The sequence below is a fragment of the Aulonocara stuartgranti genome (assembly GCF_965226115.1).
Source record: "Aulonocara stuartgranti genome assembly, chromosome: 11".
NCBI lineage: Eukaryota > Metazoa > Chordata > Actinopteri > Cichliformes > Cichlidae > Aulonocara > Aulonocara stuartgranti.
In genome coordinates, this window is record NC_138947.1 from 12,346,877 (window position 1) to 12,369,844 (window position 22,968).

At 40.6% G+C, this 22,968-nt stretch overlaps 2 protein-coding genes across 2 annotated transcripts; both read left to right on the forward strand.

Moving 5' to 3' along the window:
- The first annotated feature begins 2,379 nt into the window (after positions 1–2,379).
- pip5k1ab (phosphatidylinositol-4-phosphate 5-kinase, type I, alpha, b) lies at positions 2,380–15,790 on the forward strand. Its single transcript, XM_082552554.1, has 16 exons — positions 2,380–2,476; positions 5,798–5,832; positions 6,410–6,496; positions 6,743–6,873; positions 6,967–7,084; positions 7,568–7,720; positions 7,857–8,156; positions 9,586–9,821; positions 9,931–10,014; positions 10,135–10,183; positions 10,288–10,372; positions 10,464–10,634; positions 11,281–11,413; positions 11,494–11,556; positions 11,681–11,780; positions 11,859–15,790. The coding sequence occupies exons 1-16, from the start codon at positions 2,431–2,433 to the stop codon at positions 11,859–11,861; spliced, it is 1,794 nt and encodes a 597-aa protein (XP_082408680.1). The 5' UTR covers positions 2,380–2,430; the 3' UTR covers positions 11,862–15,790.
- Positions 15,791–17,359: 1,569 nt separating this feature from the next.
- On the forward strand, positions 17,360–22,930 carry LOC309716514 (26S proteasome non-ATPase regulatory subunit 4-like). The gene is made up of 10 exons (XM_082550348.1): positions 17,360–17,454; positions 18,335–18,475; positions 18,560–18,674; positions 19,765–19,851; positions 20,382–20,450; positions 20,537–20,752; positions 21,553–21,661; positions 21,767–21,904; positions 22,333–22,388; positions 22,487–22,930. The coding sequence occupies exons 1-10, from the start codon at positions 17,429–17,431 to the stop codon at positions 22,655–22,657; spliced, it is 1,128 nt and encodes a 375-aa protein (XP_082406474.1). The 5' UTR covers positions 17,360–17,428; the 3' UTR covers positions 22,658–22,930.
- Positions 22,931–22,968: the final 38 nt, after the last annotated feature.

A 22,968-nucleotide genomic window follows, 5' to 3' on the forward strand; every position in this document is an offset into this window, starting at 1 on the left:
GGATTTCATCCTGATATATTATGGCAGAAAAGGTGCTGTCCCCCAGCCTGAGGAGTTAAATGCCAACTGGACTCCACAGTACCTGGCAGTGAGTTCAGGGACCAGTAAAGGACATCACCTCATGTTATCAGCAATTACAGCCCAAAAAAAAAACACCTAGAAAAAAAAAGTCCAAAAAGATGATGAGGGACAAATGTTTTTACAGGCCTCCACCCGTGATTATTCAGCCCCCTGAGTCAATACTTTGTAGAACCACCTTTTGCTGCAATTACAGCTGCCAGTCTTTTAGGGTTTGTCTCTACCAGCTTTGCACATAGAGACTGAAATTCTTGCCCATTCTTCTTTGCAAAACAGCTCCAGCTCAGTCAGATTAGATGGACAGCGTTTGTGAACAGCAGTTTTCAGATCTTGCCACAGATTCTCGATTGGATTTAGATCTGGACTTTGACTGGGCCATTCTAACTCATGGATATGTTTTGTTTTAAACCATTCCATTGTTGCCCAGACTTTATGTTTAGGATCGTTGTCCTACTGGAAGGTGAACCTCCGCCCCAGTCTCAATCTTTGGCAGACTCCAAGAGGTTTTCTTCCAAGATTGCCCTGTATTTGGCTCCATCCATCTTCCCATCAACTCTGACCAGCTTCCTTGTCCCTGCTGAAGAGAAGCACCCCCAGAGCATGATGCTGCCACCACCATATTTGACAGTGGGGATGGTGTGTTCAGAGTGATGTGCAGTGTTAGTTTTCCAAGCTAAAACTCAGTGGAGATTTCAGCTGTGTGTCGGTGATTGGACATCAGTCGCTGATAAAGTGGGTTCACCTACAAAGTGCTCTGTAGGGAAACAAGCTCCAGCAGCTCTGCACTCAGGAAACAAACTATATTTACTTATCTTGTGCAGAATAATGCGCAGGCATTGCGTTATATCGAGCACCGGCTGTCCAGTTAAACTGTGACTATCACCAGGTAACGTGGGCGTGTTTCTTGAATTAGCAGCAGGTGTTAAACAGCTGACAGGTGAGCAGGATGTATGCAGGTAACTCGAGGGCCGTTGAGCTGATCGCGTCCTGAGGAAAATGTCAGCTCGTTATTTAACACAGAGACACAGCCACAATCATCAAAGCTTTAGATGATTAAAAAGTTTTTTTAACCTAAGAACAAGAAATGGCAGATTTCCAAAAACTGCTGTAAAAAAACTATGCAATAATGTTTTTTTCCACTTTAAATCACTCAGTCTTTTAAAAATACTTCAGCCTGAACTGTATATATTAAATATTAATTACAGTTTGGGGATTTTAACCCTTTAAAGGCCAGTATGTTTACATAACTCCATTGATTTTTATTGAATCCCCCCAGCCAAACAAAAACAATTTCCATAAAAAACATTTCAAGATGCATTTGATCATTGTTTTTATTAGGCCCAGAGATGGGCCAATGATATAGCAGCGACATTCATTTTCATGCATTTCTATTTTTTCTGCAGTGTCAGATTTTTGTTTTACAAAAAACGATACTCCAGGTCCTAACAACAAAAAATGCCACCTTCCCAAAAACTATTATATTGTATTTTTTCCCCCCCACTGACACAGTCTTTTAAAACTTCAGCCTGAATTATAAGTTTAAAATATTAATTACAGATTTTGGATTTTAACCCTTTATAGAAGAATTTTAAATTTAAAAGAAATTCTCTGGCAAATATGGGATATATTCATTTAGCACAGTCAAAATAGCATGAAATGATCTTCTAATGTTGTCCCGATTCATTGTTTCATTCATTTTTCTTCTTATCAACAGAAAATTTGCAGACATTGAAGCATCAAAACACCAGCTTTGGCATCCACTCTTTATTTTAAGGATGAGGACAAAGGCATGTCCTCTCTGTCATCACACAAGCCAGATTCACCTGACCAGTCTGGTAATCCATCTAAAAGTGGTGGTCCACAGGATGCCGATAAAAGCAGCCTTCGAACAGGTACAGATGGCACCTCAAAGTCTATCAGTGTCACCACCTGACTTACATGAAAGTCAAGTAAATACAAAAAGGAAGCAGACTGAATCAGGGCATCTTTGGAAACATCACTCCAAATCGCAGTACTCCACCTGCAGAGCTACGGCGAACAAACAGAGCAAGAGGAGGCAGGAAAAGGGAAGCAGAGGTCATAAACCGGTGGAAATGAAACCTATTAGCTCCCCAAGAAGTTTTGACTTGTACCACGGGGCTGAATTGTTTTATTTTTACAACAAGAGTCAGCCGACAACTTCTTTTTTGAGTAGTGTATATATTCAATTGCGGGCGCCTTTCTGTCGCACTACAGCAAACTGAAACCGTCCCACGTCCCTCCACTGGAGGCGCTGTGGTGCTGCAGCAGCAGCAACACGAGCATCAAAATTCAAGTGTCGGCTCTGTCTATGATGTTAACAGTCAGATCGTAATGGCGACTGCTGGAACAGCAGACATGGGATCAGCAGCCCCGACAGGTATCTAGCTATCAAATCTCATTCCTTTCTCGTCTCAAAACTAGCGTAAAAAGCGATATCTACAGTGTTTTAAAGCATTGAAAGTGATGCAACGCTGGAGCTCTGGCTGTAATTGAGCCTTCGTTAGCCGTTAGCTAATTAGCATCGAGATTTTCCACCAAAGAAATGAACCAATCTGTGGTTCGCTTATTTAGCTGGCTCTTTAATAAATCCTGGTCTTCTCGTGTTAAAACACAAGAAGATTTTGTGTGCAGGCCACTCTTAAATATGAGGAACAATCTATTGATTTTATAGCGTGCTATAAAGTAATTCCCGACACCACGTTGACCAAACTGTTTTGTTATCAAACCGGCTGTCTTGTTGACGCTTTATGGTGTTTACACGCAAACGAAGCAGGTGAAGGCGAGTTGAGATTTTATAAACAAAGATCGCCGTTGCTTGGTAAATGAATGGGACGTGTGTAATACTGCTGGTGTTAACCCCCCCCCCCAATCAAGCATCTATGGGAAGTTAACGGTAACTGCTCTCACTCAAGTCTTCCTCGCCTGTTACATCCCGTTTCCTCTTCCTCTGAACGTTTTGTGATGTACATGGATAAAAAAAATCCGCTTTCACTTACCTAAGGGCTTCATTAAACACCTCCCAACTGTTACTGTACAAATATTTTCAGTTTAGGTGGTGTATTGTCTTTTTCTGCGTTCCTTTGTCACGCTTATCTAAGTCAATAAAGCAGCCTTAATTTATTTAAGCACCTTTGTTTAGGATCACCGATATCAGACCTATGCACTGCACATGAACTGGTTCCACTTGCTTCACAGATATAGATTGATCATGTGCTTTCAGAGACTTCTTTTCCCCCAAGATAAAGCACGCAATGGGGAAGATGCATCTCTCTAATCCAGTTAGTTGTGCATCACTCATTAGCTTCCCTGTATATGTTTGAGTTGCTCTGCTCCTGGTAACCACCCAGTCTGAATCAGTGAATAAAAATAGTTGCTTTTTAAAGCACTCCTGTGGCTCCCAGATGGCTGAAATCCAGGGACAGCACAAGCACAAGATGTAGCATTCACGCTCACAGACACTTCAGTGACAGTAACTCACTGTGGTTTCCCTAATGGCTTTTATCAGCGTCGTTTCCAAATCAGGTCAAGAAACAGTATATTTGTGGATTCTTCAGAAATGACCTTAAAGAGTGTGTCCATGGGTCATGGTATTGCCGTGCATGCTGTGGGCTGTGCGTAAACAAGGCTGGCAGGGACTTGTTTGGTACACAGAGAGGAACAGATGGTTTGCCTATTGTAGTGAGGCCTGCCGCTGATGAGCTAAAGTCATTGTTAGGGAACTGACTTAGTCTAATTACTATCCATAGTCTGATGCAAAATATATGCCATTAACTGGTTGTATATTGATTGACCTTAATAAATACAGATGGTAGTAATAATAACAATCATAGCTGAAACCGGGCCATCTGGGGTTACTACACATGCAAGTACGCATGATCCAAATTTAGTAACAGTCTGTGTTATCTACCTTAAACAAAATTGTCCATTTCTAAGTTATTTTTGGTAAACAATATTCTATTTTACATGTTGAGCACATTTAATCATGTTTGTTTTGTAAACGGTCCTGATGGTTTTCCTTTTACAATAAAAGAAAAGTAGCAGTTGCTTAACTGACTTAATTATTTAGGCCATGCTTCCTTTACTTCTGTGCACACCTACTTTAAATGAGTTCAGTGTGGTGCATGTACTTGGTTAAGCCAGTTAGCCTGACCTTGTCCTGCTCCGCAGATATCAGGACTCAGTTCTGGAGGAGAGCGTTGCAGCGAGGTATTCGCATGGGTGTGCTGTGTTTGTGACTGTGAGCAGCAACTGCATGAGTAGTGATGATATAGTGTGTTGTTTTACATAATGAGAGGGAATGTGGGCAGAGCGATGCTCATTGTTTCCCAGCAGATTGCAGTGTGTCCCTGCTAACTCAGGAGAGATGCATGGCATTCAGTGAGTCTGTGTAATTATACATAGTCCTGCATTTCTTAGGTTGAAAATGTTTCATTTTCTGTGCATTGCCAGGTTTGATGGGGGCAGAAAGACAATTTTTCAGACTCACTTGTTACTACAGGTGTAAAATCTTTGTAGCCTTCAGTCTTTTTTTGTGTGTATATTGACCTATGGTACTGCAGTGGAGGAGATGTTGCCATTGGTTACAGGCTAGAGGTGATTGCAGAGTGGGCGATGTAGTAAGTGTATACACCAAGTTTATATAAGGACAGGACACAGGAACTCATTCGCTGTATTTATTTTGTTGCACTTGAGTGCCTTTCTTACCAAACATCTGTATGCTGGGATTTAATGACTTATCTTTGTTTAGCAATTAAGCAAAGGTCTTGGCTTGGTGTTTGCATTATTATTTTACAGGCACACAAACAGAAGCTGTTGTGTTTGAGGTTTCATGCAGGCATGAAAACCCTCCAGTGTTCCTTCATATCTCCATGCGGCATTAGCTTGTCACATGGTGAAATAAACATTGAATTACACAGAATTGAACAGAATATCAGTCTCATAGATCTCTAGTCGGATAACAGAGTTTACTAAATGGCCTAATTTAAAGGGGACCTGTTACCTCATTTCCTGCTTCATATTTCATTCTTGGGCTACAAGAGTAGCTTTGCGTGATTCACTGTTCAAAAAAAATCCCTATTTATCTTATACCAGGTCTTTGTGCTGCCCCTCAGTCCATCACCGTTCAAAACAAAGCATTTAAAGAGTTGTTAGGTTGCCTTTAGGAAACATCTGAGCATTCGTGAGCATGCTGGAGTGGATTTCAGTTATAAAATCAAAGTTAGTCTGAGGCTTAAAGTAGGCTGGGACAGCAACAGCTAGAAATTGCACCATTTTTTGAAAGGAGGTGGTGATGTTGACACACATCCTGGGGGAACAGATGAATGTGGAGCAGCTAGCTCATGGGAGAAGTAGTTCCAGTTCACATACTGGGTGCAGCCGGTGGTAACTGTGGCCACATTTAGGTTTGGGTTCATCATCGGTCTTATAGTCATCCGTCAGTGCTGGAAATAGCCTAATTAACCAGCACAGGGATTCATAAACAGTCCCTAACAAATTCGTCATTGGTCAAAGCCTTTCCAACTCAAACTCTTCAAATTTATTTCAAGCCTTGACTTTGAGTACTGACTGCATGGGTTGGGTTTCAGAGTCTCAACAAAGGAACTATACAGAGTGCTTACTCTGTATATGTAGGATTTTCCTTGCAGGTTTTCGAGCACTTATCTTCCTCTCAATTTAACTTTTTCTGTTTTCTTTTTAGGGACCAGCAGCATTCGAAAAATGGCCCCCGCCGAGGTAACTATGGCAGATACTGTAAATGTAACTACTCTCAGCTCTAAGGGGAAAAGGAGAGCAGAGCAGGCTTATAGGGCTGAACTTTTTTTCATCCAGACATTGGCAGTTTGAGGCATCGGTCACTAAAAGTTTATTATGGAAGTGAGAGAGTGGCTCTTGTAACGCAGGAGAGCCACATTGTTGTTCCTCAAAGCTCTACATAGATTAATATTTAAAAGTTTTCTTACTTTGAAATATGAATAGTTACTCATAATAATACTGTAGGTTCAGAAACAATTATGACATTTTTGTAGCTCCAATATCAATAAAAGGAGGAAGTGCAGAGGTAGTTTTTTGGTCAGGAATAGTAACATCAGGCTGATTGCTGTTTGATTAGTTTCCTGTCTTACAATTTGACCTTCCTCTGCAAGTTCAGTTACTTGTGAGCCCAGTTGATCGCTTGGTTAAGGCTGTCATCCATCTGGCCTAAAGCTTGCATACTACAACAGCTAGCTCATTGTTTTCTGCGTTTACCAGCACAAACACACATCAAACTGTGTTTGATTTTCCTTTGACAGCTTTCTGCCTCTCTCCTCAGATGCCCGGCTCTTCAGGCATGAGTATGAAGAAGACCATTGGACACCGGGGCGTTGAGACTACCACAGGAGAAACTACTTACAAAAAAGTAAGGGCAGGGGTCGGGGTCAGTGACAACAGTGATTTGTTGACACCCGCAGCACTGAGCCGGAGTGATCCAAGGTGTTTACAGTTCAGTGGGTTGGCCTGCATGTTTTGGTGTCTGTATTCTAAAATTAGTTTGGAAGTTCCTCTTGCTGGAAACCCAAGAATAGTGAGTGAAACAGCAGAAGTCACAGGGGTAAAATGCTGTTTGTTCCAGTGCTTACTCTCTTTTCCTCGCTGACCTCCCTAGACTACGTCATCTGCCCTAAAGGGAGCAATCCAATTGGGCATCGCTCACACAGTTGGCAGCTTAAGTCAAAAGGCGGAGAGGGATGTTCTCATGCAGGACTTTGTAGTTGTTGAAAGCATCTTCTTCCCGAGGTTTGTGATACGAGTTGTTTGAATGCATGAGGTGAACTGTTATTTTTCCATTTTGCATAGTTTAATGGTTTATCTGTTTCTTGCTCTTTCCAGCGAAGGCAGTAACCTGACCCCTGCTCATCACTACAGTGACTTTCGCTTTAAGACCTATGCTCCTATCGCCTTTCGTTACTTCAGGGAACTGTTTGGCATTCGGCCAGATGACTACCTGGTCAGTATTAACCCCAAGGCTTATTCTGCCATGTTCACCACAGCTGTGTGTGAATCTCTACATGCTGCATATATATTTAGTGGTTTAAGCAAACATGATCCCCTTTTGGAGAAATAATGAACAATAGCTGAAGGTTTTCTCCTTTTTTTTTTCTTTTTTTTTCCTCAAAAATGATGATGCTTTTGTCTGCATCATCACCACATTTGCTGACACAGTGGGCATGGAGCTGCGCCATCTCAGACAGAATGATAAGCTGTGGTCCAAGTGCTTTTTGGCTCCGTTTTATTTTCCTCCTGACTCTTTCTCTGCTGTCTGTTTTTACAGTCAGCACTAGAAATACTGATAATCATGTCTCTGTAGTTTAAATCGATCAATTGTGCAATCAGGAGCCAGTGACCCATATATCTTACTTCAGAAACACAAAATCTGTTTTGTTTTTTTGGATTTTATATTAATGCGGGTTCATCTGTCTCTTTCTGGAAGTATTCTCTGTGTAATGAGCCGCTGATCGAGCTGTCGAACCCCGGAGCCAGCGGTTCCCTCTTCTACGTCTCCAGTGATGATGAGTTTATCATCAAGACTGTCCAACACAAAGAGGCAGAGTTTCTCCAGAAACTGCTGCCTGGATACTTCATGGTGAGTGTGGATAGAGTGGGAGGTGGGAGTTTGTTTAGAATGAGTGACTATTACTGCAACAATTCTCAAGTAAGGGGAGGTTTTTCTTCTAATTTCAGTGTCTAATTTTTTTTTGTCTGTTCCCTCTCCCTTTCAGAATATAAACCAAAACAAGCGCACCCTGCTGCCTAAGTTTTATGGACTGTATTGCGTTCAGGCAGGCGGTAAGAATATCCGTATTGTTGTGATGAACAATCTCCTGCCCAGAATCATCCCCATGCACCTCAAGTATGACCTGAAAGGCTCCACCTATAAGAGACGGGCTTCCCCTAAGGAGAGAGAGAAGGCCGTCCCCACTCACAAAGACCTGGACTTCATCCAGGACATGCCTGATGGCCTGCTGCTGGAAGCAGAAAACTACAATGCTCTGTGCAAGACTATACAGAGGGACTGCCTGGTGAGTTACAGAGATGTGGCGGGTTTGTATAGATTGTTTATTGAAGTACTGAGCACTAAAGTGTATGGAGAATGGCTTGGCAAGCTCAAATAGTACACCACCACTTTATATTGTTGTTATCCTCTTGCATAAAAGATACAAAAAAAATGAAATTTCTCTACATACAGCATAAATGTGAAGAAATATCAAAGACTTTTTAGATTCATTTAGTTATTTTAGGCTATTTTTCCATATAATGAAAAGTCCTTACATTGTAAATGGCCTGCAGATGGCTTGACAGATTGTACAACACATGTAATGTCGACATGTAGCGCACTGGCACTTCATTAAACTTTACATTTTACAGAGACTACTATAATTTCCAATTTCTCCAAAGTCGATTAGTGGTTGTTGATAGTTGGCATTGGTTGTTGTTTGCTGTCATGCTCCAGGGTCATCAACAGATGTGTGTAGTGTCGGAAAGATGACTCAAGCTTGCATGACACTGCAAACTAATACCTTATTTACTTTGAGGGATGGTATCTTTTGAAATGATGGGGGTAGACTGGTGCCAATCTGCACAGACTACCAGAATGTTCTGTATCATTTTTCCTTTTAATCAGCAGCTGCACATGCTTTATTGATTTGATCCATTTCCATTACCTCATTGTTCCAGGGTTTTCAGCCACCAGAGGTTCTGGCTTTCCACCAAAGAAAAATCATTAGGACTGTCATTTGTATTTTTGTTTGTTTGTTTGTTTTTTGCTTTTTTGATTTGGGTGTGTTATTTAGTTAAGTTTAAAATAGATTTTCTGATCAGATGACTTTTTTGTTGTGTCATGTAAAGCAGATTATTTGAGTTATATCTTTTCACCTAATGACTGTGACTAACATCTAAATATTTGAATGCAGTTTGAAAGTAAATCACAAAACCCAACTCAAGACTTTTAAGGATTCCAAAATAATTTTTAAATATTTTTTTTATGTAAGAAATTACCTCTTGTGGTCCATACTTTGGAAATAACTGTATTAGAGGGTTACCTAGGCAACTGCCGCCTTGAAAAATCTCACTTTGATCCCTGTGTAGATGGGATGTATTTCAACTTTGGGCTCAAACTTTGTTTCCAGGATCAAGATTAAATCAGAATCAGTGGTCACATTACAAATATTTTTGTTCTTAACTGTTGCTGGATTGAACACTTAGACCTGTTTTGTCATATTTTAAAACCTTGCTGCTGTAGCGTAAGGAAACAGCAGCAGGGTTTTTAAATGAGCGTAATATATATGACAGCATGTCACATTTATTATTGTACACTCGTATCATGTTTTATTGTAGTGTTGCCAAAGTCTTTGGCGCCTGTTGTGAAACAGTGTGTCTTTGCATTGATTTACAGTTGGTTGTTCCAGTCGTTGCCAGACGATTCTCATTGCACTTGTTTCTTTGTTGCAGCTCCTGCAGAGTTTCAAGATCATGGATTACAGTCTGTTGATGGGCATCCACAACATGGACCAGGCCAGCAGAGAAAAGGAGCGTAGTGGAGGCAGTTTGGTCGACAATACGGGGTCTGAAGGAGCAGTGACCCCAGATCAGCGCCGACCACAAGCCCAGAAAAGTCTGTATTGCACCGCCATGGAGTCCATCCAGGGGGAGGCTCGAGGGAAGGGAGCTTTGGATTCAGAAGATCAGTGAGTGTGACCATCAGCACACCTGTATCAGCCTGTATTTGCTTGCTGGGGAAATTGTAGCTGTGAAATAATGGTGAATGAAGCAGTTGTTCTTTCTGTGACCTTGCAGCATGGGTGGTATTCCTGCTCGCAATAGCAAAGGAGAGAGGTTGCTGATCTACATCGGCATCATCGATATTCTCCAATCTTACAGGTATGTGTGTCAGAGCAGCAAAATCCACTCTTTATATATGCATTTATGCTAATTCATAAGCAAGATTCACGCCACTTATGTAAGTTGCACTAAATAGTTTCATTATGTGATATTATTTAGGTTTATTAAGAAGTTGGAGCACTCCTGGAAGGCGCTGGTCCATGATGGGGTAAGTCGTACACTATACATCACAATATGTATTAATAGACTTTTGTTGCTAATGTTGCTTTATAAGGTCTGTCAGGTTTTAATGATCCTTTTCCTGGTACTTAGGACACAGTTTCAGTTCACAGACCTGGCTTCTATGCAGAGCGCTTCCAACAATTCATGTGCAACACAGTGTTCAAGAAAATTCCACGTACGTCTGTCTTTGTAATTTTACTGCATTGAGAGCAGAGGTGTGAAAAGTCCCGATGATTGCACTGATCATTTCCTGTTGCCCTCTTCAGTTAAACCATCACCATCCAAGAAAAGCCGCGGTGGAGGTCAGGCAGGGCTAAGGAGGGCGCCCACTCTTGGAGCACCCACACCGCTCTCCCACGCGACAGGACAGTCATCTGTGGATTCCAGACTAGTTTACCACTCCCATTTTAAAAGCACAGAGTCCGAGGCGGACAGCGGTAAGAGCCAAGAAGATGAGGTCACATTAAGTAGTTCTGTGGTTAAGTGGAGTGGTCACTGATGTGGGAACAAGTTCAGGCCCCAAACTTTTGTCAAGCATTAAAAATGAAATTGGTGGGGGAAAAATTGAGATAAAGTTCAGCAGATAGCATCAGCAAACTACACATTGTAGTGACACTCAGTGACATTTGAAACACTAAAATGATGTTTCAAATGTCACTGAAATGTTTGGCGCTTTGTGTCATCTGATGTCACGCACACACACGTGCAAAGTCAGACCTGTTACGGTAGTTGTAGTTAATGTGAGCAGTGAGTGTCCATGTGTCTGTGCAGAATGTGATTTGTTAACTCTGACTGAGCCAATGTACAGTCACAGAGTCCTGCAGAAGCACACAGCTGTCGTGTGCTTACTTTCCACCTACTTTTCACCTGATTACAACTTCCCATCATAGAAGGCAAGAGAAAGGCAGTGCGCAGCATCAGCCTTGGAAAGACTAGTCAACTAGTTGCGCTCATCCCCATACTGTATCTGCAGCAGCTCCTTGCATTCCCCACAGGCTTAATTTTATTCTAAACTGCACTCAGCTTTGGATAAGCTTGTTAAACTCTCTGTAATTGCCATATTAATATCTTTTTTTTCCTCAGGTGTGCAGTCAGGAAGGCCGGATCTGGTTCCTCGGACTCCTCCGCTGGTAGACAACCCTGCAGACTGCGAGGCCAATCTGTCCACCTCATCACAAGGCAGCACAGGAGTTGTCTCCACCTCTCCTCCCCTGCGGTAAAACCTCTCATCTTCCTTCTCGTGCTCACGCTGTGTTTTTTCATCTCTTCTGGTCTGACTCTGACTTTCCTCTGCAGCTCTGTAGGCGTGGAAGTGCACAAATCAGCAAACACTGACTGTGACCAGGCTGTTTCCCACAGGTACAGAGTACAGCCAATGATAAGTCTGTTTAAAAAAAACAAAATCAATAAATATGGGTTTGGTTTTTTTTTAACTCCTTATGTTAGTCATTGTGTCTCATTGATTGCTTTTTCCGCTTTGCAGTTTGGGAGTAGAAGGGGCTGCAGATAATTCAGGCAACCTGTCTGGAAATGAAGATGTAGTTTCTCTGTCGGACATCGTCCCTGAGACCAACATCTGTTTCGTAAGTGTGTTCATTCGCTAGTGTTTATGCATGGTGTCAGAAATACAAAACAATCTTAATTACATTTTTTCTTTGCAGTAAAAACACTCCCAGCAATGAGAGACTTCTGGAAACGGCGAGGTGGGTAGAAGAAAGGCAAAATGAACTGGAGTCAGTCATCCACCGCAGACCCTCCATCGCTCCTCTGCTGTTTTGTGACCTCTGCAGTTTATACAGTAGCCACCGAATAAAACAGCATGGTTTGTGACCGTGAGGAAAGCAGTGATTTGGACCATGTTGTGCGGTAGGCTCCAGACTTCCCCAGCCATCAGCACTGTCACTGTGTGTACATATTTGTCCACACCTATCCAAAACTGTCCGATACACACTCAGAAAAAGGCGTTTGGCCTTGAATTGAAGATTTCCCTTCATGTCCGTCTGCAGCGATGATATAATAAACAATATAATGAGTTGTATATTGTATTGAAAGAGAAATAACAAAAAAAGAGGTCATCTTCACTATCACCAGTTGATCATGGAAGGCAGTCAAATTATCCCTTGAAGAGCCAGTCATCCTGCCCACTATCCACAGCATGAGGAGATGTGGGTAGGAGTGGGCAGGGACGGTTCAGCAGGAACACACACACAAAAGCACATGAAGGGCATAGCCTACATAGGAGGAATGAATGTTACTGTGCGTTCGTGCACAGTCTAGGTGGGTTCACATTTCCGTGACTCCCACTCCGGCGTACCTGTTATTGCACATCCATCTCCCCTCAGCACTCTAAGCTATCCATGGCTCTCTCACCGCCATCGATAGAAATCCGTCAAATCAACACCTGCTGCTGTCGACTCTGTAGTCATGTTTGCGTTTTTCTTTACCGATTGTACAGTATTCATTTAAAACAGCAGAGGGATGGGGTTTTAACCTGACCTATATGGTCATTTTTTTCTTATAAGTTATTTTTCTGGAAGCCTCAGTGGTGCCACATAGATCTTCCCACTGCTGAATGTACATTGTAGTGTTTTTCCGCATAAAAAAACGTGTCTTATTTAGGGATGGGTATCGATAAGATTTTCACGATTCAGATTCCATTTTCGATTCTGTTTAACGATTCGATTCTTTATCGATTCTCTTATCAATTCTTTTTTTTAAAAAGGAGAACACTAAGGTTGATTAGCTTAGAACTTTGTTTCTTCTTTTTGAATAAGATAGAAATTTAGGAGTAACATGGCTTTACAAACCCAACAGTGAGATCTTAAGAGATCCAGCCTATGGCTCTTCAATGGGTGTCACAGGGTCCCCGGGAAAAAAAATTGTAAATGTAAAATAATAAAATAAATATTCTTCTGTAGCAATAACAAAGTTTAACATAAATTATTCTGTAGCAATTACACAAGAATATCCAGTAATGTCCCTGCCTACAATTAAACACATTCACTAACCGAAAATCGGGGCATCTGCTGTGGCAAATGAGTGCAAACCTTTTACCACAAACTTAGTCACTGCTCGGTGACATTCGTCTATCCTGGCCTGAAAGGAGATGCTACCGGTAGACTGCAGCGAGAACTGCCAGCATCTGAGCCAGACTCTGTCTGTCTCTCTCATCATGGTCACCTAAATGCACAGTAATGGCAGGTTTTGTAATAAGGCAGATCGCACTAACATAATATGCACTGTTAGTTGATTATTTACCTGCCGCATTAACGGGAGAGGACGTGCAAACGTTACCGCTGCTGCTGGGTTGAGATTCACGAGTCCGGAGCGGAATTAAAAACACGACATTCATTTAAGGTCATCGCGTGTTTTGTGAGCAAATGCTTTTGCATATTCGTAGTGTTTCCTCCCTTAAATGAAATATCTACTTTTCAAGTATTGCAAGTTGCCCTGTTGTCATCCGTTCTCGTAAAGTATAACCAAACTTTTGAGCGTTTGAGCCGCCATGTTTCCTGCCAGGTAAATGACGCTCCGCAACGTGGTGACGTCATTCGGGGCGACTGGAATTGATAAGGGAATCGTTTGCAAAAATGGCAAACAATTCCAAGGAATTGAAACAGTGGGAACCGGTTCTCAACAAAACCGGTTTTCGATACCCATCCCTAGTCTTGTTACCATGGCAGATCACATTTATACTAACCTGAACATCTCCCCTCTCTGTTTATGGCCGTATGTGCTGAAGTATAAGTGTAACAGCATTGCTAACCAGTAGATGCTGTTGAATTTTTAATTTAAAGTTGCCGTGCATCATGTCTGTGCCTTTCCGTGTTTGTCCCCTTCCCTTACATGCGATGAAAACTGACACTTTTTACAGGTGAGTGCACTGGTTACACAGAAACCTGCCTTATCACTACAGCTGAAGTCCTCAAACTGCCATTTATACGTCTCGACCAACCAGTGAGTCAGTTTTCAGACTTTCAGTTTTAAAATCTATTACAATCTCCCTTTTTTTGATTACGTCAGGTATTCGGTCACTGCGGTTTTTCATCTCAGCCAATCACATCGCTCCCTGTCACAGCATACATTGAAGGATATACCGGCCTCCTCATTTCTGCTGGTTACAGAAATGACACTCGCTCACATCCACTCAGACCAATATTATTAACGATAAGTAATTTTTGTATCGTGTTTTTATGAAGTCTTGCTCAGCTTCAATGTGGCTGTGTTTATTCTACCTAAGGGATTTTTTTTTTCTAACCCCAAGAGATATTTCTGATAGAGAAATCACTACAAAGTGACTGAAGGAAAACTTGAGACATCTCATTTAAAGAATCGTTATTTATGTTTGTTGAGCACATGTGGTCTATGCAGCAGAGAGGCTTGGGAAGAAATATGAGCTGTGACTAGAGAAAGAAGGAAAATTACTCATGTTCATCAATGCACAGCTGACGATTTAAGTCTTTTTGTATTATAAGCAAGTCACCAAAGAGAAGAGCAGAGTAGACTGAAGATTTAGTGCAGTTAACGTGAGGCTGAGGGCGAGGGCTTTAGATTACTGCATGGACTGATGGTTTCTGTTTGGTAATAACACTGGGCTGACCTGTGTTTAAGGATTTATTATTAAACTGGATGTATTTTGTTTTTCCTGACGTTGAAAGTTTTATCTGACGTAAAATCCAGAGCCTGATAACATTTCTTTGTCAATTATTTCTTCATTTCAAGATTTATCTCCACATTCCTGTGAAATTCATTCATTTGTGGTAGCGTTTAGAACCTTTTAGTTGTACTTGAAATGAAATAGTTCTGGTAGTTTGCTGAAATGTAAACTAATCACAGTTATAATACAAAAATGAAATGCCACAGCCAACAGAGTAAACACTCTGACAGTGTCTTCAGATCAGAACGAGTCCGGGTTTGATTTTGCGAGAGCTGCATTTTGATGTTTTTATGTGATGAATTGGTTGCACTGGTTAATTGCTGGCTGCACACCTGTTTTGCTGGAGTAATGTACTACACCGTGACAAAAGGAAAAACCTCCTTTGGTGCTTCTAAGGCAGTACACTCAGTAGTAGACACTACAATGAATTTGAAGTAATGCAATATGAACCACAATCTGCCACTTTTCAGCTCTAAGAAGCATATTTATTGATACGACTGATTGCTGTAGGTTGAAGTGATGTGTTATGTACCTTTTTAGATGATTGTAAGTAAAGTGTATACTGACAGAAGGATGTCTGAAACTTTATAGCATGTGTTGCCTATAAAGGGAGACTGTTTGACAATTTCACTTTTTATATTACATGTTTGGATTGTGATACGATAGATATATTCTCTCCATGATGATTTTCTCCATGCTTTTTTCTACATGAATGTGTTATACGGCTCTTGAGCCACCGTTGCTGGTTGTCCTATATGCTTCGATTACTATATTTTTACTGTGTACAAAATGTGTATATGTACATATGAGTCACGGAAATGCCTTCTCATGCGATATGTGCTGCCTGTCCCTCCGGCCATGTTTCAGTTATGTGGTGGTGGTGGTGATGTTTTCATGTCTGATTTTAAATGAATAAACACATTTTGTAAGTCTTCATTTTGGTTGGTTGTTGTTGTTTTTAAATCTGAGCATCGCAGTGAATGCTGCAGTTACTAAAATTGATTTCTTGTTTTGCACCCTATTATATCACTTCCTGCATGAAAATATGCACTTTGGTTTCATACTGAGCTGGAAAGGATTAACTTTACTTTTTCCACTTTTTGCCATGTTACAGTTTATCCCAAAATGGTTTGTGAAGGAAAGATTTAATCTGTTTTGGGGAATTCATATGACTGAAAGTCTTACTGGTGTCACACTGCCCACTGGTGGGGTGTGAGATGCTCCTTGAGTGGATCCTGATGGTAGGTGAATCTCATTAAAATTAGCTTGCCATCCATCCTCAGGTGAAATAATCTGCTGTCAGAGCTCCAGGTGATGCTTACAGAGTAACGAGTGTTTGGAGGTAATGACAGCAACAGGAACTGGCTTTATCTTTCCAGTTTAAGCCAGTCGACATCATCCAGGTGCAATGTTAAAGACCAAAAGTTCATTTATTGTTTTGTTCCAAATTGGGCCAAGAGTACATTGTTCCTGGTAATATCAGTGAGGGATCTAAACAGATGTTCCAGATGCTAGGAACTGGGACAAACTGTTCTTGAAACACTGAAATGAACAAACTTTGTTTGCACTGTCTGATCAGTTACCGCAGACAGGAACTCAGAGAATTGCAGCTGTTTTTAGATGTAAGGACTTTCACATGACCTGTGTTGGTCTTTTCAAATTCAAATTCAAATTTTTTAGGAAGACCAAAACTTTCCCTTAGAGATCTGCACAAGTGGAAGATGAAATAAGTCACAAGTGTGTGTGTGTGTAGCATGTTGCAGACATTAAGAGTACAGTTATTTTCACTTAAAGGTTGAACCGTTTAGTATCAGTGAAGATAGTGAGTTCTTTTGATAACATTTCATGGTCATTCAGTCACTGTCAGGTGAATAATGTCAAGGTTTCGAGCTTCTAAGTTTTTTACAGAGAAATGCATATCTCATACCTTCCATCCCAGTTGTGAAATCCTCTGCCTCTGGATGATTTGGCCCCCACTTTAGGATGTTTAACCCACTTTTATTTGCAAGGCCAACATCGGTTGACCTGCTTTCTTTCCACTGGACTGTGGATGGTTTCTTTTTCTTTTTTTAAACTGAAAATATGAACTAATGGGGGCTTTGATGTGTGAGTGTGTGTGTGATTTTTTTCCTATTACATATTAAGTGCGATTAAGAAAACCACAGCAAGCTGTTGCAGCATGTACATTGAAATATGATGTAAAGCCATTATTGCTTCTTACATCTTTTCTAAATTGTATGCAATGTAAAGATTTTAATTATTTCGGTATAATTTAACCTGTTTTCCTTTAGTTTATAACAGCTTATAACAGTCAGGCATTCCAGCTCACTGTACCAGCAATTGAAATTGAAATTCTGAGATAATAGCTTAAAATTTCTTTCTGACTGGCAATTTTATGTATTTATTTTTCAGAATCGAAAACAAACTCCTATATATACCTATACGCTATGGAATCCGTAGATTGTACACAGCAAGAAATATAAAATTTAAAGATTTGGCTTTATCGGAGAAATTTCGATTTAACTTCATTACCCACAAAGCATCACGATGACGTAGTAAACGGCAGACGCCAAGATGGTGCTTGAAAGCACTATGGTCTGGTAAGGAATTTGAATTATGTTGAAAATGAACACTTTTGAGTGCTAGCTTTGTTTAAATGAACCCGTGACATGAAAAGCTGAGTGTGTTTCGTTTTGGCGCTGTTTAAATAAATTATTTTGGACGTGTTTGTCTCGCTTTGTTTAGGAAATAATGAACTCCGTCTATTCCCTGAGTCACTCCACAACCTAACGTTAGCCAGCAGCTCAAAGCAATCATCGTTAGCTGAACAGCAGCTCTTTAATCGGGACCTGGTCATGCTACTGCTTGTATATTTGTAGTTTAATTCATATCGTTTCTACCCAACTTGAATTTAATCTAGCTGTAATTTTTAGGTTGCTTCTGGCGGTAGATTAAAAGCAGTTTGATACGTTAGCATTAGCCCGCTAACAAATCAAAAGGCTACTGTCAATATGAAAACATACATTTCACCAACGCAGTAAACAAAGATGAATCCTATCGCTTGCCTTAAATTAGACCTATATCTATCTTTTAACGTAACATAACTCATCCTTTGAGACAATAAAAGGCTTTCAAACATTGTTATTAAAACATTGTATTTATTTCTATATGAAGTCGGTAAAATCCTATTTTTACAAAGCCCAAATTGTAAACATTTATACAGTAGCTGCTATGTTCAAGAAGCTGCCTAAAAATTTTGTTTTTATTTTTTTAAGGCATTTTTTTTAAATAATTTGAGTGGTTTTAGATTCGTTTATTTGCATAATCAACCTTTAAATGCCAATTTTGAGTAGGAAAAATCCTGATGATATTTGTTTTTGGCCTCTTTTCACAAGCAATATTTATATTATTTGACTTATAGCATTCATTTACATTGAACAAGTGCTTATATTTTAAATAATCTACTATAAATTTCCTTAGTGTGGACAACAGTGAGTACATGCGAAATGGAGACTTTCTACCCACTCGGCTGCAGGCTCAGCAGGATGCTGTTAACATCGTATGTCACTCAAAGACTCGAAGCAACCCTGAAAACAACGTGGGCCTCATCTCCATGGCAAAGTAAGCAGCAATCCACTTCAGTATACTGAGGTTTAAGATGGGATTAAACCTATGATAACACAAGTGTTGTGATTCGCTCTGCAGCAACTGTGAGGTGCTTACCACGCTGACTCCGGATACGGGGAGGATACTGTCGAAGCTGCATGCTGTGCAGCCATGTGGAAACATTAGCTTCTGCACCGGTATCAGGGTGGCGCATGTGAGATTGATTTTTATCATACAACAACTGCTATCTTGGTCTTATTGCTGGACACACAATAGACAAGTAGAAATGCTTGAATGCAGTGAAGTTTTAAGACATGTGGATGGATCATTAGTCCAGAGTTTGATTAAAAACTCTGGACTAATGGTGTTGTTGTTGCTCTCCGCAGCTTTAGTGAGGTCCTTTTAAATTAATGGATACAGTAGCAAATTTTGTTGTCTAAGCGAGGAGCTGCTGGGTTTGCAGAATTGCAGAATATTTTGAAGTAACGGTTCTTAAGCCCAGTTAGTGTAGTAAATATTAGACGAAACAGAGCCTAGTGTTTCAAAAAAAGGAGGAGGATGTGGCCATTGCAGAAGAAGTTGTGGGTTCGACAGTGCAGGAAAGGCTAAGTTGTACTCTGTTATTTAATTTGTACGAGCAAGAAAGCAATCAGGAAGAACAGACGTAAGGAGTGAGCTCGACTGCAGTACAAGAGCTTGACTGGAAAGGCTAAAAGTAACAAGAAGATTGTGAGACAAGCAAAACAAACAAACTGGGGATTTGTGTTAATCTATGTCGTAGCTACGTCATAATGACAAACTACTTTTGGTCACAGTCTTTGAACTTATTAGTGAGAGAATAACGATAATCATCTCAATATAAGGAATAATGATCATAGCATCAGTATAAGTATCAGCAAAAACGTGGGCCACTTATTTAGGTTATGCCACAAACCTCACCTGACTCAGTGCCGAAGTCTGAATCCAGCATAAGTGTTACAGACTTGTGAAAAAGGGCAGCTTTCCACAGGTTTCCTTGAAATTCCATTTGATACTTTCAGTGTAGTTTGCAACTTGAAATTGTTCCTTAACTTTGGATATTTCAAAAGGTTTTTTTATGTGTTTGGTTGTTTTTACATAACATACATTTGGCTGTATCGCTAAAAGTTCATGCAGTTGTTATCAGTGGTACTGATTGTATTGATGTTGGTAAATGCTATTCTGCCATTTCTGTTTTTATGTTCACACACAGAAAATCACACAGATGCATTTTATTTTGTATGTGTTCGTTTCTCTTTTTTAATGTTCTGTCTTTCTGTCTGTAGTTGGCGCTGAAGCACAGACAGGGCAAAAACCACAAGATGCGTATAATTGCGTTTGTTGGCAGCCCAGTGTGTGACAACGAAAAAGAAGTAAGCCAAACTCTTGTTATTAGTTATTATTATTATCTTATTAGGGTTCATGTATTGCTCAAAAAGTGTTGCTTTCCCCCACCTTGGTTAAGATAACCAGTGAGAAGACTTGCAGCTGTTTCAGACTAGCATCTGGAAAGCAATCAGTTTATTACAGTTAACTGAGTTTACTCTGAAATCACTAGTTGGACGGCAGTGTCGTATCTTAAGGTTACAAAAGACGTGACAAACTTGACATTACTATCTCACAGCATGCAGGCCACAATCTCAACGTTACAGCATCGGTTGAATTGTTTACAAAGGAAATGTACCTCACAGAGCGATTCTGTTGCTTTAAAGAACATAAAGTCTTCAAATCTTGGCCTGGGAGCTGAAGCTGCTTCAACAGCTTCTTTAGTATTGCTGTTTCCTTAAACAGACACCAGTTTGTTAGCTAAGTGGTCTCTGATGTCAATGTTGAACTTATAAATGTATGACGCGCCTGATAAATTAGTGTTTGTTTTAACTCAAGTGTTTCTCTCTTTTTGTAGTTGATCAAAATGGCAAAGCGTTTGAAGAAAGAAAAGGTCAATGTTGATGTCATTAACTTTGGAGAGGAGGTATTTTTATTTTTTTAACCTTCTGAGCTTATAACCCACTCAAACATTTTTTTACATGCACCCCTTAACTTCTGCTCTGCCCGCAGGCGATGAACACAGAGAAGCTGACAGCCTTCATCAACACGCTGAATGGCAAAGAGGGAGCAGGTTCCCACCTGGTCACAGTACCCCCGGGTCCCAGTCTTGCCGATGCCCTGCTGTCCTCACCCATTCTGGCAGGAGAGGGTGGTGCCATGTTGGGTCTGGGTGCCAGTGACTTTGAGTTTGGAGTAGATCCCAGTGCAGACCCTGAGCTGGCTTTGGTGAGTGAACACAGGACACAATTTTTGTTTTTGTTTGTATAGTTTGTGCAGTTTAATATAGCCGCAACTTTTTGTGACTACATTAAAAGTTCTTCAAATGATCTATTTTAGGCTACGTCCACACATACACGGGTATTTTTGAAAACAGAGATTTTCCGTTTTCGTTTTAAAAAATAATCCCGTCCACACGTAAAGGCAGAAATGAAGGAAAACGCTGCTATGAACATGCCAAAGCAACAGGTGGCGATATATTCCTAACCATGCAGAAATGTTGGCCAATCAGAAGTCTAGAAGCCTCGGTGGGAAATAGTAAACAAAGCTGGGGCATAGAAGCAGAACCGAGTCGTATGTGTGGAGGGACAGTAACTGTGTGTAAGCATTTAAACACTGCAGAGAGTACAATTAACAGTAACAGTATTGTAGAAATTCATTTCACCGAAACAATAACGTGGCGCACAGTGTGACGTCAAAAAATGCGCACACCTTTGACGCTGCGTTTTCTCAGTTTTTCTCGTCCACACGTAAATGCAAAAACTGAGTTTTCAAAAATATCCACCCTGGCCGGAGTTTCTAAAAATCTCCGTTTTCAGTGACCAAAAACGCCGTTTACGTGTGGACGAAAGGTGCAAACGCATAGAAAAATCTGCGTTTTCAAAAATACCCGGGTACGTGTGGACATAGCCTTAGTCTTTCTTCATTATATTTTCTGCCTTTTCTTTGCTTTTTTTCTGCACAGTTGTAAGACTCAACGTGTTTCATTAGGAAGTAATTTTTGTTTTGTCTCCTGCTCTTCTCACTAGGCTCTGCGTGTGTCCATGGAGGAGCAGAGACAGCGACAGGAGGATGAAGCTCGCAGAGCCGCTGTTGCATCAGCTGCTGAAGCTGGCATTTCCTCCCCAGCTGCAGATGGTGAGAAAACATTGTATTCATAGATGCCCATTGCTGCCTGTTTTCCCTCAGTGACAAGTGATCTGAGTGTATACATGCAACATATTCTTTTTTTGCCTGCTTCAGAGTCTGAGGATGCCTTGCTGAAGATGTCTGTTCCACATACAGACTCAGCCACACCTGCCCTACCAGACTTTAGCCGCATGACAGAGGATGAGCAGATCGCCTATGCTCTGCAGATGTCCATGCAGGGAGCAGGAGCAGGTTTACCTACATTTTTTTTCTTCTTCTTTTACTACAGCCAGTCAGCAAATTATTATAGAGGGTTCATAACTTATAAGTGCTCTGTATATGTTACGTGCATAATTTGTATTAACTTGTATCTAGAGTTCACCTGTAAATTTGGGGTGAAAAAATGGCTACAGCGCTGGATTACTGTACGAAAATACCAAAATACCAGATTTGGCTTGTAGGTCATCAAGTCCCCAAAGAGTTTTAGTTAGATATTTATGAAGGTAGTGTTAATGTACAACTTGGGTATAACTTGAGCTAACTGGGGGGGGGAATTCAAATTTTAGACCTTTTTTAAAAATTGTTTTTTCCTATTAAAAATTTCAGGTTAAAACAACTACAATTACTTCCAGTCCCCTTTTTGTTATGCACAGACATCACTGCTTTCATTTGTTCTGCAGAGTTTGGTGCTGAGGACATGGATACAGGTGCTGACATCGACTCCAGTGAAGCTAAGGTGAATATAAGCAACTGTGGTTTGAAATCAAAGTTTTCATCACACTAAAAACAAAAACCTTTATATATTTATTTATTTATTTAAAAACCTCTACTCAGGATGAAGAGGATTATGATGTTATGCAGGATCCGGAGTTCCTCCAGAGTGTTTTAGAAAACCTTCCTGGGGTCGACCCCAACAACGAGGCCATTCGTAATGCCATGGGCTCTCTAGCTTCCCAAACGGGCTCTAAACCCGACGCCAAGAAGGACGAGGAGAAAAAGAAATGAGCATAATGCACAGTGTTATAAATAAAGGATGAGAATTGCCCTGTGTGTGTCATTCACCATAGCGTCATTATTCTCCTCAGAACAGGAAACAGTTTGTTCACCTTTTGTTTATATAGCTGTGTAAACTCTAAACATTTGCCTTTTTTATGTACTTATCTGATGTTAACCCTTCTGTGTTCAGGACTTGTGTTATCTTGATTTTTTTGTTTTTAATGTAACTAAGTTACATGGTTACATGGACAGATTTCCTCAATAAATTTCCAGAATTCAAAAGTTTATTTACAGTTTTTAATTTCCTTGCACAAACTAGA

What these genes read in the sequence shown, in the direction of transcription:
- pip5k1ab (XM_082552554.1), top strand. Translation starts at nt 2,431, where the DNA reads ATGGCGACTGCTGGAACAGCAGACATGGGATCAGCAGCCCCGACAG. An exon ending in TTCGGCCAGATGACTACCTG is followed by an intron (nt 7,085 to 7,567) that starts GTCAGTATTAAC and finishes TCTTTCTGGAAG; the next exon opens with TATTCTCTGTGTAATGAGCC. An exon ending in GATATTCTCCAATCTTACAG is followed by an intron (nt 10,015 to 10,134) that starts GTATGTGTGTCA and finishes GATATTATTTAG; the next exon opens with GTTTATTAAGAAGTTGGAGC.
- LOC309716514 (XM_082550348.1), top strand. Translation starts at nt 17,429, where the DNA reads ATGGTGCTTGAAAGCACTATGGTCTG. An exon ending in GGCCTCATCTCCATGGCAAA is followed by an intron (nt 18,476 to 18,559) that starts GTAAGCAGCAAT and finishes TTCGCTCTGCAG; the next exon opens with CAACTGTGAGGTGCTTACCA. An exon ending in CAGACCCTGAGCTGGCTTTG is followed by an intron (nt 20,753 to 21,552) that starts GTGAGTGAACAC and finishes TCTTCTCACTAG; the next exon opens with GCTCTGCGTGTGTCCATGGA.